The sequence below is a fragment of the Oryzias latipes genome, chromosome 2 (assembly GCF_002234675.1).
Source record: "Oryzias latipes chromosome 2, ASM223467v1".
NCBI lineage: Eukaryota > Metazoa > Chordata > Actinopteri > Beloniformes > Adrianichthyidae > Oryzias > Oryzias latipes.
Window position 1 is genome coordinate 22,276,171 of NC_019860.2, and position 14,086 is coordinate 22,290,256.

General features: G+C 46.2%; 1 protein-coding gene across 2 annotated transcripts in view; it reads right to left on the reverse strand.

The window, feature by feature from the left end:
- Positions 1-287: 287 nt before the first annotated feature.
- The window catches only part of LOC101164537 (partitioning defective 3 homolog B), a 167,734-nt gene continuing 153,935 nt past the window's right edge, over positions 288-14,086 (reverse strand). For both annotated transcript variants that reach the window (XM_023966113.1, XM_023966108.1), the window contains exon 24: positions 288-692. In XM_023966113.1, coding sequence (XP_023821881.1) covers positions 401-692 — 292 coding nt within the window. In that variant the 3' untranslated portion in view covers positions 288-400. The remainder of the gene's footprint in view (positions 693-14,086) is intronic.

Consider the following 14,086-nt stretch of genomic DNA (forward strand, 5'->3'; position numbering starts at 1 on the left):
GTTTGCATTGAGGGACAATATAAAGCAGATCTATGGAGATTCATGACAATAAAGGAGGAGGAGGAGAAAAAGCTGCAGCAGGATGGATGGAAAGGTCAGGCCACAAACATCAAAGGCTTTTCTTCTTCTGTTTGATTGGCTCGTGCAAAATGCAAGTCAGCTCTACATTTAATGCTAAAGTTACCTTCATTTTTACACATTTGGCACAAAGTGTTATTGTATATAGTTCTGTGCAACATTGACCCCTAAATATCATCGTTTTTTATTTCATTTTTTTATATTCTAAAACCTTGTCATAGTAAATCTAGTAAATTCACCCAAAAACAGATGGATCTTTATCAAAAGTAAAGCTCGTTTCCTCAGATTCATAAATATACACACACCTGATGTCTGGGGCATTTCACACCGGGGCTATCATGGCGTTCTTTCGCCTGGGGTCGGGCTGTCGGTCGTCCTTGTAGCCGTCCGGACTGGCCTGCCGGTAGCCGTCCGCTCTTCCCCGGGCGGCTTCGCTGTAGTAGTGGCCGCCCCGACCCCCGGTGGGGGACGGCGGGACGTCCTGCCTCAGCTGTGCATGCTGCTGCTGCTGCGTGGAGGGGTAGTAGCGCTGCTGGCCCTGAACCTGCTGGGCGGAGTACGGGCTCGGCTCCCGGGCGACAGGCCTGGAGGTGGGGTAGTCATATGGATCCCTCCTGGAGAACACACAACAAACTTTAATGAAGAACGAACACACTTTTTGTTGTTGTTGTCGTTCTTCAGTTCTGGACTGGTTCAGACTGGTTTAGAGTGCATGAGACCGGGCCCTCCCCCCTAACAGTAAGCCCCCTTCTGTTATTCGGTTTACGCGGCGAGGCTGTGGCCTTGGCAGGATCAAGCCGGGGGGGGAACGTGGATGGAGGGATGCCAGGAGATAACAGCAAATGCCTCGGTAAGCATATATGAAGCTGTGTGTTCACTCTGTGTGTGAAGGAATGTGTGTGTGTGTGTGTCCCAGGGGTGGCCAGTAACGAGGCGGCCAGCTGGAAGTCTCCGGTTCCCTCCCACTCGCTGTGGGTGATTAGGGGCTAAAACCCTCGGAGTAAGGCGACACGCCGGCTTCGGAGCAACGAGGAGGCGGAGGAAGGAGGAGACGAAGGGGAAAGCTGTGCTCACCTTACAAATGTTTTCCATCTTATGAGCTGTTTCCACAGATAAACACGCGGCGGTGAGGTAAAAGTCTGCGACGAGCTAAAACAGATACGACCCTTAAATATCCATTTTTCTGCCCTTAAAGGACACTTTTGCATGTTTAGTTATGGACGAATTCTCATGTTACAGTCCAACTTTAAGAACTTTTTATTTGTCAAAAAATTAAACAGAATTTCCTTATTTTGGCTTTTTAGTTTTAGACTAAACATTACCCAGAAACCCCTTTGTTCTGTGTTGGGGCACACTGTTTGTTAATGTGATGCGCATTAACAGTTCACCCTGGACTGTTGCTACCTGATGCAAACGCGTACAGTTGGAAGAAAGTCTCCAGCTGTGTGTGAATTCCCACCCTAACCACTATATAGCGCGTTTGCCACTTTGTAGGTCCGGCCAAATTACAATTCCAGAATCCAGTGCCCTCGAAATTTCCCAGAAGTCTCTGCGAAAAACCAGTGTGCATCGATGCTCCCTAGATCGGCGAATATAGACCACAATGCATTGCATCGGAATAATGTATTTAAATGTATTTTTTTAATAAACCATCAACGTTTTTATCTTCAGAAGACAGTAATCGTCTCAAAACCCTCATTTCAATTAGATTTTAACGTCGTGAAATCAATGACGTCATATCCGATGTTTAAAAAAAAAATAAAAAAATAGTGAGTAAGGTGAGTATGTGAATTGCTTTTAAAGTTCAGGGCACGATATAGTGCCGCACTATAGTTTTTTGTAGTTAGGGGTTAGGGTGGGACTTCAGGCACAGCTTCCGTGTCATTGGCTACATCCACATCGCCCTTGGCAACGCGCGTACATGGGCCTCCGTGTTCAGAACTCTCGCAGTCACGCGCCGCTACACAAAATGTTACGACAATTTCCGTCTTCTACGAGCAACACGCACGTCCGTTGAACGCACGCTGAAAGTGACACCAGTTGAACTTTGACGGAACAGGAACACAGATTTGGCCGTTTCTTTTTCCAAACACAGACGTAGCAAAGTCTTTCATTCATCGGAATAGAGCTGCGAAGAAAACGTTAGGAGCAAGATTCACGGCATTTCCACATTTCACACCAACTGCAGGTGGTGGACGTTGTAGTAAACCGCAGAAACGGAAAAAAAAAGAAGAAGAAGAAGCCCCTCCCTGGTTGTCCACTGTGAACACCAGCTCAATGCGTCTTCAAGAACACGGGTTTAGCGTGTTCCTGTACACGCCGGACTTAAATGTTTGGACTGCTCCTATCAGTCTTTTCTGAAAACTTTCCCTGGATGGTGTCAAAACGCGGTTTATGTTGCCTTAATGATGGTTTTACATTTTTAGGGAGTCATTTAGTGTCAACAAATGAGGTTTTTTTCCAGCTAAAAAAGAAGTTTTGTCAGCTCTAATCCGCCGTGCAGCTGCATCCTCCTCTGACGGTTTCACGTTGCAGGGCTGGTAGCCGGTTAGAGGATCACTGCGGTAATCGAGCCGAGTGATGAAAGAAGCCTGAGGGGGAGTTGAGCGGCGTGAATCTGAAGCTACACGCTGGAAAAGTGACGTTTTGAAATGACAGAGACCTGATGGGGGTTTGGAAACTCCGGAAGGAATTTCCTTCAGCGCTTTTGACGAATCAGAAACATTTAGGTTCTTTATCTGCGTTCCAGGCACTAATGTCAATTAGCCTAAACCAGAATTTGTTGGGTAAATCTAGCAGCTGATTGGTCAAAAACCACAGTCTCCCAGTTTAAGGGCCTTCAACCCCCCCTTGGTGCAAATTTCAGTCAAACTGAAGACGTCTCATACTAAATATGAACTGGAAATGTGAAAATTTCTGCTTCAAAGAGATTTCCACGTCAGTTTTTTACTGTTTTAGAAATTACTTTAATGCACATTTTGCCCCCCCTCCTACAAAAAAAAATCAAATTTTTTCTCTCATTAATTGGCCGATAATGACCAACGGCAAAAACCATGTATTTTGGCCACTTCATGAATTCATCACCTAAATATACAACATTCACCAGAATGGATTTTAAAACTGGGTTTGACACGTATTGATGCTAAAATAGCAGCAAGATCTGCTAAAAATGTTTATTTTCATCTAAAAAAAACAGGCATAAAGCACAAACATTTCCTGCTGTTGAAATAATTCTCCGCTGCTTTTACAGGTTTATTACGCAATTGTGTTCTTTTTTTTTTTTTTTTTTTTAACTTGTCCTGTCAAACAGCTGGGCAGACAGATGAGAGCTGAGGGCCTCTTGTGTTGGACATATTTTAGTTTAACAAGAGGGGTTATTAATCTTCAGACAAACCAAAGGTATGTCTGAATAAACCCCTTTTGTAATTGAGGCCAAACTTTATTCATTTCAATCATGTTTGAAAATCTTTGGTGTTGGACCGGACGGAAAAGGAAAGGAGGGAAGAAGAGAGAGGGACGTTAGAGAGAGGGGGGGTAGGGGGTGATAATAGGAGGGGAAGGGGGGTAAAACCATGAAGCAGCATAAAGCAACAAGTTTACTGGTTGTTAATCATTATGGTAAGGTTCAAATGTAGTACAAAAAGGGCGGGGCCTGTCCACACACACACTCAAATGTTATAAACACACCTGCTAGCTGCAAAAATGTCCACCTGTCAACATGTACACAAAACAGATAGTGTTCACACGCATACTTATGCCTTAAAACCAACTAGTGTGAAATCTTTCATTCATTCAATCATGCAAACTGTTAGTGCAAAGGTGAGCTAACACCAGTGCTCAGGCGAGTGTTTATGTTCTTCTAAAATGGATGGTGGAACGTGAAAAGAAGGGGGAGAGCGCCCAGCCATCCCCACCCCAAGACCCCCACCGCAGCAGCAGCGGCAGCCGGAATCCCCCTAACGCCACACGGGAACCAGCAGGGAACAACCGCCGCCCAGGCGACCAAGCCCGCCACCCAGGCCAGGGCCAGCAGGACCGCCGCAAGGCCCCCAGAGCCAGAGGCCAGGGAGGCACGGAGGGAAAGAGAGCGCCCCAGCCCAACCAGGAGAGCAGCCCCCCCGCCGCGCCGGGAGAACCCAACACAGGGCCCCACCGGAGAAGGACGCCCACAGCCCCAAACGAGCACCCCACCACCACCCAGGAGTTCCGGGCATCCCCCCGCCCCAACCCCAGGTTCGAGCCAGGACCCCCCAAGGGAGACCCGCCCCGCACTCCAGGCAGCCACCCGCCCGGCCCACGGTTGGTCCAGGGAGGAGCGAGGCAGGGGGCCCGCCGCCCCCGCCCAGGAGGGGGGAACCCCGGGGAAAAAAAGAGGGCCCACAAGGGGTGTTGTAAATATGGCCCGACCAGGCTCGGCCACAGTTGGAAATTTGGCGGGGCCCAGCACCCAGGAGCAAGGACCAGAACCCACCCCCCAGGGACCAGACACGCCCGGCTCAGATGTAATGTGAACCCCCCCACCGCGCCGTCGGCAGACCTGCCGTCGGTTCAAAGACGACAATCATGGGGTTTTTAACAAGTTCTTGTGGAATTTTTCTGATAGAGTTTGTGGGCGGGGCCTCAAGCTCCCTGCTATGCTCCATTCTGATGCATACGCTGTCAGACAAATGGATCCATGAGCGTCTTTCTTTTCCTCGTCTGAGCTGGAATCTGGATCTGAACTGTACGGCTGGACATCTCCGCCATTAGTCAGCATTTTTGTTGCACCGCTAATGTTAGGTGGGGGGGGGGGGGGGGGGGGATGGGCTGTAAGCTAGCGGGAGAGCATGTAAATAAATGGGTGACGGGAAGTGGGGCTGCCAGCAACTCAAACTTTTTGTTTTTAAATCTCTGATGAACTCCTGCCGCTCTGCAGAAACTATGTCCTAAAAAAGACGGCTTATTGATTTTAGCTAAAAATGGCATCATCAGAATTAAAGGATGCTCAGAGTGGGACGTTAAGGATTTTGAACGGTCTGGTGCTCATTTCAGTTGTAAATGAACATTTCCAGCTGGTTCGCTCCTGAAATCAAAGCAAAGGGAATGATTTGGTTGGAGTGCAGACTGTTTTCCATGCTAGGATTGTCTCAGAGGAATCTGCATAAAAAACAAGCCGCGCCGACAGAATCTGCAGCAGTGAGGAGCTCCGGACGCCTCCTTCCCACAGTAGTTGTTCCACAGAAGCCTGCAGTGTAACCAGATCCCCGCCCCTCCTCGCCGCTCCCTGGGGTCGGCCTCAGCACCTGTTGACCGGCCAATTAGAATGACTCATTGGCTGCAGACATCTTTGTTTGTGAGTTTGTGTTCGACTTCCCCAGAGGATTTTTCCATGTGCGCGTTCGTGTGAAGGCGAGCGCGGTGGTCCGGACAGCAGGGAAGAGGGAAACTTTAGATAAGGAGAAAAACATCTGAGATGAAAAAGTGTGAGATGCCTACGGGAGGAAAAAAACCCCCCAAAAAACTCCTCCCTGGAAATGTGTGAGGAGCTGAAGCAAAGACAGAAGAGAGAAGGTCAACCACCTCATTAATCCAGCTTAAAGGGTGAAGGCCACCAGCGGAGGGAAAGAAAGGGATGAGGTGATGCACAGAGCACCTGGGTCCTCACTCTGACTCACAGCCACACACCCGCTCTTTCATCCTCCTTCCATTTGCACCTCCTCTTCCTCCTGCATTTTCATCTCCTCTCTGCTCCACTCGTCTCCTCATCTCTGCTCCTCATATTTTAGCCTGCGTCTTTTGCATCTTCTCCTGCGTGATCGTGAGCGGTGAAGCCGAGTGACCAATCTCCACATGATGAGTTCAACGCGACTGTAAAGGTTCAAACGTGAAACCTGCAGACTTCAACACGTTGAAGGAAAAAAAAAACCCTTTTTTGTCCTTTTCTCCAAGTCACGGCGCCCTCTGAATCCTTGCAGTTTTGTTAGAGCAGAAGAAATCCAACGGGTTAAGGTCTTAACATGTTTTTCGTGTTAAGAGAACATCAAAGAAGTAAAAAAAATAAATAAAAAGCTACTCAAAGCTCCAAATCAGGAAATCCAGTCCATCAGACGGTAGAATTAGGGGTCAGTTTATGCAGTGGGAGATGGGCGACCTGAAGCCTTGTGGGTTTTTGGGTTGTCCGGTCCGTGGAGGGCCGTAGGGAGGAGCGGCCCCATTAAGGGGAGCACAGGTGTGACTTAACCTTCTTTCTTGAGGCTCCTCCATAGGGACATCATAAAAATGGAACGTACCATTGTCATGTGTCCGGTAATCGATATTTCTGTAAGGCCGATGGAGGTCACGTAAACTTCTGCTGTCTGAGAGTTTAGTCCAAAAGATCTGAAGTGGTAAGCATGAGCCAACGTCTTCCATGATTTCAACCCCCTTAAGTCAAACTTTAGCTCCAGTGTTGACCTTCTCTGATCTATCCTGACCCTCACACCCATGACTGAGCGCACGTGAACGCTGCTGGCGTGAGTCCGTGGAACGCCACACACAAGCTACACACAGTCTAACGCTCACGTCGCCCTCGGCAACGCGCGGAAAGTCACCTCTGCCAACGGAAAGTCGCGTTTTGCGGCGTTCAAAACTCTCGGGCTCTACGTGCGTGAGGATTGAACGCACGTTTAAAGTTAAACCAGGTCCCCCCGCCCCTTTTTTTATTAAAAATTTTTAATACGATATCTGTTTTTTTTTTGGGTTCAGATTATTAGGTTTGGGGATTTACAAAAAAGTCAAAACATTTATAAAAATTTTATTTATTAAATAAAAATCAATTTTCCTTAGTATAGTTCAAGGTAGAAAAAAGAAACAAAAAGTAGGGGGGAACAGAATCTTAACTCCCCTTTTATTGAAAATTACGATTTTTTTCTGCTCTCAGAATAAATAAAATTACAACTTTTATGCCCTTTTTGGGCTATGGAAGTTATTTTAATGTTTTATTTTTTGACAAATGACATGTTATGAGCTTGTCAATGGTCCAGAATTTACAGTGATGGACAACATTGTTGGTACCCCTCAGTTAAAGAAAGAAAGTCCACAATGTTCACTGAACTGACTTGAAACCTTCAAAAGTAACAATAAACTAATATTGATTGGAAATTAAATAATCAAAGTCAGCCATTACTTTTGAGTTGTTGATTAACAGAATTATTTAAAAAAGCAAACTAATGAAATAGGGCTGGACAAAAATGATGGGACCTCCATGAAAGACAGAGAACTAATTGCGATAGGTTCATGATGAACTCAGGTATGACCTTTAATTGACATCATAATCAGTCAGTCTGTCTATTTAAAGGGAGACAAATAGTCACGTTGCTGTTTGGTGAAAAAGTGTGAACCACACTGAACACGGACAACAGAAAGAGAAGGAAAGAATTGTCCCAGGACATTAGAAACTAAATCATAGAAAAACATGCTAAAGGTAAAGGCTATTAAACCATCTCTAAGCAGCTTGAAGTTCCTGTGATGACAGTGGCACATATTATTCAGAAGTTTAAGACCCACGGGACAGTAGCCAACCTCCCTGGATGTGGCCGGAAGAGGAAAATTGATGACAAATTGAGGAGACAGATAGTTGGAACTGAATCCAAACAGGCCAGAACAACCTCCAAAGACATTGAAGGTGAACTCCTAGATCAAGGTACATCAGTGTCAGATCGCACAATTCATGGTTGTTTGAGCCAGAGTGGACTTCATGGGAGACGACCAAGGAGGACACCACTGTTGAAAGGGAATCATAAAAAAGCCAAAAATGCATGTTGACAAGCCACAAAGCTTCTGGGAAAATGTCCTTTGGACAGATGAGACCAAACTGGAGCTTTTTGGTAAGAAACATCAGCTCTATGTTGGTAGACTCAAAAATGAAGCATCCAACCAAAAGAACACTGTCCCTACTGTGAAACATGGAGGAGGCTCAGTTCTGTTTTGGGGCTGCTTTGCTGCATCTGGCACAGGGTGTCTTGAAGCTGTGCAAGGTAAAATGAAATCTAAAGATTATCAAAGCATTCTGGGTAGAAATGTGCTGCCTAGTGTCAGAAAGCTTGGTCTCAGTGGCAGGTCATGGGTCTTCCAACAGGACAACGATCCAAAACACACAGCCAAAACCCCCAAGAATGGCTCAGAGAAAAGCGTTGGACTATTCTGAAGTGGCCTTCAATGAGCCCAGATCTGAATCCCATTAAACATCTGTGGAAGGAGCTGAAACATGCCATTTGGAGAAGACACCCATCAAACCTGAGACAACTGGAGCAGTTTGCTCATGAGGAGGGGGCCAAAATACCTGTGGACAGGTGCAAAGGCTCATTGACAAACACAGAAACCGTTTCATTGCAGTGATTGCCTCAAAAGGTTGTGCAACAAAATATGAAGTTATGGGTACCATCATTTTTGTCCAGCCCTATTTCATTAGTTTGTTTTTTAAAATAATTCTGTTTATCAACAACTCAAAAGTAATGGCTGACTTTGATTATTACATTTTCAATAAATTCTTATTTAATGTTACTTTGAGCGTTTCAAGTCATTTCAGTGAACATTGTGGACTTTCTTTCTTTAACTGAGGGGTACCAACAATGTTGTCCACCACTGTATTATTAACATCTGTAATGCTTTTTTATCCCGTGTTACTTGCAATTTAAATAGATTTATTTAAACTAAAACAAGTTTTATGCAGCATTTTTTTGGCACTTTGATGTTTTAAACCTTAAGTAATTTTTGGAAACTTTTATTTTTAATTATTTACAAAGTATTTAACCAAGAAATAAAATTTTTCTACTTTCAGTAAAGTTACCTGAGTTTGTTTAAACCAAGTTTTAGGAAGGAAAAAAGAAAAAAAAGGCTTCTTTGTTTTCGTTGAGTTTGGAACAGGTCCCGGCGGCGGATGGCGGCGGTGTAAATAAAGAAGTTGGACTGCCGATGGAAGCATAAAAATAAAAGACGGCTATGTTTAGCTGCAGAGGGACAGATGAGAGCGTTGTGTCCCTCTGGGGTCTAAATACAGCCGCAGAGCAAGGTGTGATGTGAACCGCAGGGGCCGAGTGGAGCGGAAAGCTGTGATGATTCGCCATCCAATACGTCTGACTCGCACTCGGAGAACATCATCCCCGCCGCCGCCGCCGCCCCCCGAGAGCCCATGATGGAGCGAATCTCACACCCGGAGAGCTGGTGGCGCCGGGGTGTGCGGGGAGTTTCTGATTACACACTCCGCCGCCAAAGGAAAAAAAACCTCCGTTTGTGACAGCCGCTGTTTGGCCGACATCCGCCTCCTGACGGTGAAGGATGTGCGTGGCGGCTGTTCTGCACCTGCCCCTGGGAAACGGAAGGAAAAATTAGTTACCCTTCCCCCCCCCCAATCACTCATTAGGGCCCCCCATTTACACCATCCTGCCCCCCTCCCAAATACGCCCCAGTCCTGACAAGAGCGCTACGCCAAACAGCTGGAAAACAGGCATGTGTCTCAGGGAGATGAAGTGATTAGAGCGGATGACATCTACATTCTTCACTTTTCCCACACTCCTAAACTACTCAACAAAGAGCATCAGCCCGATATTTTATGTGAAATCACACCTGAGGGGGTAAAAACTTTATTTTACAAAGAAATCCCTAAAATTACCGCCTAAAATCTATATTAGTATCATTATTTCATCGTCATCCTGATAAGAATATTATTCTTTTTTTTACACACAACACTGCAAAGAATCCCTCATCACCTGAGGCGCATAATGTAATTAAAGGAGGCAATATAAAGAAATCTCTGTGCGTCGGGGACCAGAAGTGAAACCCGTATTGAATGTTCTTCAGTCCCTTTAGGCGGTCCTGCATTCAAAGCAGACATGACTCTGTAGTGGAAATCAATGCACGGGCCATCAGTGAAAGCAATTATCTGATGGAAAAGCTCTGAAACGCCATGAAAGTATCAAATATGTGTAAGATGCACGCACGGAGGCGATTGTTTGGATTGAGACCAGCGTTTGCAAAAGTGGCAACATTATTGCTGAGCGCACAGGTTTTGGAGCAACATATGTCAGCGTGCAGACCTCCTTCTTTTTCGGCACGACCGCGCTCGTTTGTCAAAAAACCAGGCTGAAGCTCATCGCAGCAGCAGGCCGTCTCCACGTTTCACCACTGGAACCGAACCGGACGCTAAAAACGCCACCGGAAAGAAGAAGGCAGAAAAAAACCTCCCCCAAACCATGACAGGCGTGGAATGAGTCGGATCATCTGCCGCTCACTGCACGGTCCCAGCCCGCATTTCTGACGCTAATGGACAGATAAATAGAAGGGATTTTCAGCGGTCAGACAGATAACAAACACTAATGTCAATTAAATGACATTTGCTCATTGAACCCATTAATTGCATAGATGGAGGACGCACACCGACACGTATGCGACTGCATCTGCCAATTACGCGCTCGCCCTGCGTGCATCGCTTGCAGAATATATCAACGTTTCAGCAAAAAACAGCTGCTGCGCCTCGCTGCCAAACACTCCCACGCACGTGCTCACTCTCATGCACAGCAGCACACTTTTGGGGAGGGGGGCGTGCAGCAGCACGGCAACTACCTCCAGCAGTTTGAAACATTCACCCTGGAAAAGCAGCTGGAACGCTTGATGTGTCGGTTGGGCGGCGCTCTGTCGAAAGGCGGTGATGGCGCGGCGCTGCAGAGAAGGCCGGGACTCTGACCCTGCATTTGAGTACCGACGTAAGTAGTACTGGAAGTTCCAAGTACAACAGTGCCGTTAGTACTGTATACTTCAATACAGGTATCAGCACATATGTCTGGACCGGTAGTAGCCTATACAACAGTGCTGTTGGTATTGGTACTAACTTGGCACAGAGTCTTGGTACCCACCTCCATTTTCCAGTGCCTCACAGATGACTGACCATTAAGCTGCTGCAGCCCCCTGAATGACATCAGAACCGCTTGTTCTTTTTGGATCTAAACTAGAACCGGTGCTAAAAGGAAGCAGAGTTGTGTTGAGTTACCAGGCTGCACCGCCACCTTTAGGAGAAAAGGAAAGGCTCGTGTTTTATTTATAACACGCTGATTTCATTTAGAGATGGACGACAGAGCCGATCCACGAGAGAGACGTAAACAGAAGTGACAGAGGAATGCAGCAGGAAGGACTGATGGAAAAGGCGAGAGGCGGAGACAGAGGGCTCCTTGTAAACAGGTAGAGCCGCCGGAGCCTCAGCTGTGCATGTGACAGAGCTGGTTAAAGCGCTTTCATTTCCAGCTGCTGATTCCATCCCATTCCTGAGCACAAACACTGTTAGCCGAGCACACACACTGCTGGCTCTGCAAGGCGCCCGGGGAGGCCCCGCCGCTTCAGACAGGAAAAAAAGAACAAGGCGCCTTGCAGGACGCCGCACGTCCTCTTGGGGTTGGTCGCCGCAGCCGTAGAGAAGTCAAAGCAACTTTTAAACTCGTGGTGTGGGATCCAGAGCCCCTACAAGCTGAAGGGGGGGGCATCAACAGAAAAAAAAAATTCAGCCACCTGCCCAAACAATAACTTTAACCGAGTTTGAGGCGGCGGCAGGTGGAAAGACGCTCGATCACTTATGAAACAGGACTTGGCTTTAATGAACATGGAGCAGGTGAAGCCTCTGCTGACCCTGAAGGGGCTTCATGCTTGAAAATGCATGAAACTGCATGAAAATGACAACATGCCTACGCAATAAACACAGAAGACAAACTCTGGGAGGTCTGGTCCGTTCCTGCAGCTCATTTCCAAAGAATAATCTGGCACCAATAAATATTTATTGAAATCATTGGGGCCAAAGAAAGAGCAGCCAAGCCTTTTTCAAAGCAGGCTGCTTAACGTGTGCGTGCGCCTCATTTTGGTGGAGAAGGCTCAGCGAGTGCAAATCTGGAAACAATGTCAGCTGAGAGTCCTTCAGGGACACTTCTCCACAAACTAGTGGGCACTTGACATGCTGCGGTTAACCCTGAAGATGTTTGCAAAGGAGAGGCAAAGAGGACTACCAAAACCAGGACGAGCAGACAGAGGCTGTCAGAGCAGCCAGAACACACAATCGGTGCTGTCACGCCCTGAACACACAAGGCTGGCCAGAAACGACAAACAGGTCTGCTTCTATGATTTTTTTTACTTTGTTGACCTTTTTTCCCCCCCTGTCTACTGTTAAATGAGGGGACTGGTGTGTTGCAGATGTGGGAGGGGCCTAAAACAGAACATTTTTGTCAGGCAAATCCGTCAAAGTCTCAAAAACAACAAACAGTCGTTTGACGCAGGAACATAGAAGGAAAGGCTGCTTTTCATGGATCTGTGGTTGACTTTTCCAGACAAGAAAGCCCATTGAAAAGCCATTTAAAGGACATTCTGTAAGGAAAGGTTCTGAAGTGCATCAGTTCTCTGGCGGTTCTGGGGTTCTGACCTGACGAGCAAGCAGCAGTTTCCATTGTACCAATTGGATCTTTTCAAAGAAAACTTCCTATTCAGAGGCCATCAGATACATATTAATCAGTCAATTACCAGCCCCGGCTTGTAACGTTGCTATGCCAACCTGCCCCCCCCCCCCCCCCCCTAATTCAATCACCTTAGGAGAGTGGGTCAGGGGGAACTCTGATTGGATAACCGGAGGCCGGGTCACTGAAACTATGACCTCCTGCTTTGAATTGGTAATAATGTTAATATTTTCCATATGGCATAGTGCATACCTCCTCCATGCGGAGAGGGAACCTTCTGATAAAACATTCAGAGGCAGGTGGTCTTAGCGACTCTGCTTTATCTTAGTATTTATGGATATTATTGAACGTTGGCAGCTAAACTACATATTTTAGTTGATCAATCAAACCCCAGGTTGGACACAGAACCTCAGAAGCCCTAAAATGTGATGTGATCCAATGATTCAGCCGTTGCGTAACAGAACCCGGGTACCACACAACTTCCAGTAGCAGACCAGAGGTTTTCTTATTACCCACCTCGCTGCCAGAACAATGGCGGGTAAACGGGTTAGTTTGGCAGCAAAATACGGCGTGGAACAGTATTTATGACAACAAAATGTAGGCAACAACACCGGATGGACCTTTCAAGTACAGCAGGATACTTTACAACCGTGAGAAGGCAAAAGAGGCACGACAAACTTTACGACAGCTAGCGTTAAAAGAGACCAACAGTTGTTGGAGACCGGCTACTGGCCGCCTCGCTGATGGAATTATGACGGGTAAACGGGTTCATTTAGCACTAAAATATAGTTTAGCAGCGTATTTACAGCCACAAAGTGTAGGCATCAACACTGAATGAACATTTCAGGATTCAATACAATTATCCATACCACAGTATGGTGTTATATAAGCTGAATATACTATACTCGAATGAAAAACAGGTATGACACCACCAGCATTGACATTGACCTGGACCAGGCCAAATTTCACACAAGAGAAATGGCACATCAACCGGACATGTCTTGCATATATAACTCAGGTATATACATATACATAAAGACATGAGATAGAGTAAGATAAGGTAAGTACAGTATATCTGTCAATATTAGCTCTGGTTTTCAATTAAAAAAATTATTAGACCCGGCGATAAAAGGAGCTCGGCCTCTTATTGTCCTAACATCTCATCAAGTCTGGTGTTTATTGGGACCAGGCTAGAAGACAGACGACATGAGACGCTGCTTCCTGACCACCTCATAACCCAACTTTTTTTCATTTATTTATTGGATAGGAACAAAAAACATTAAACACCATCTGATCAGACAATAATAGATTATGGCAATATTGCTCATTGACATTTATTGCCCCTTGACGGGATAACTAAAGAAGATATTTAGACGTTGGATAAGACATAAGGTCAGAATAAAATCACATTGCAGGACGGCGCAATCGTAGCAAGTTAAAAACCACTGTTTGATTGTTTGATGAAGGTGTGTAATGTGGGACATTCCTTTCCTATTCCACAATGTGTCCAGTCAGACCACATCCAGAAGAAGCCTCAACACGAATACCAAACACTTTGGGGCTTC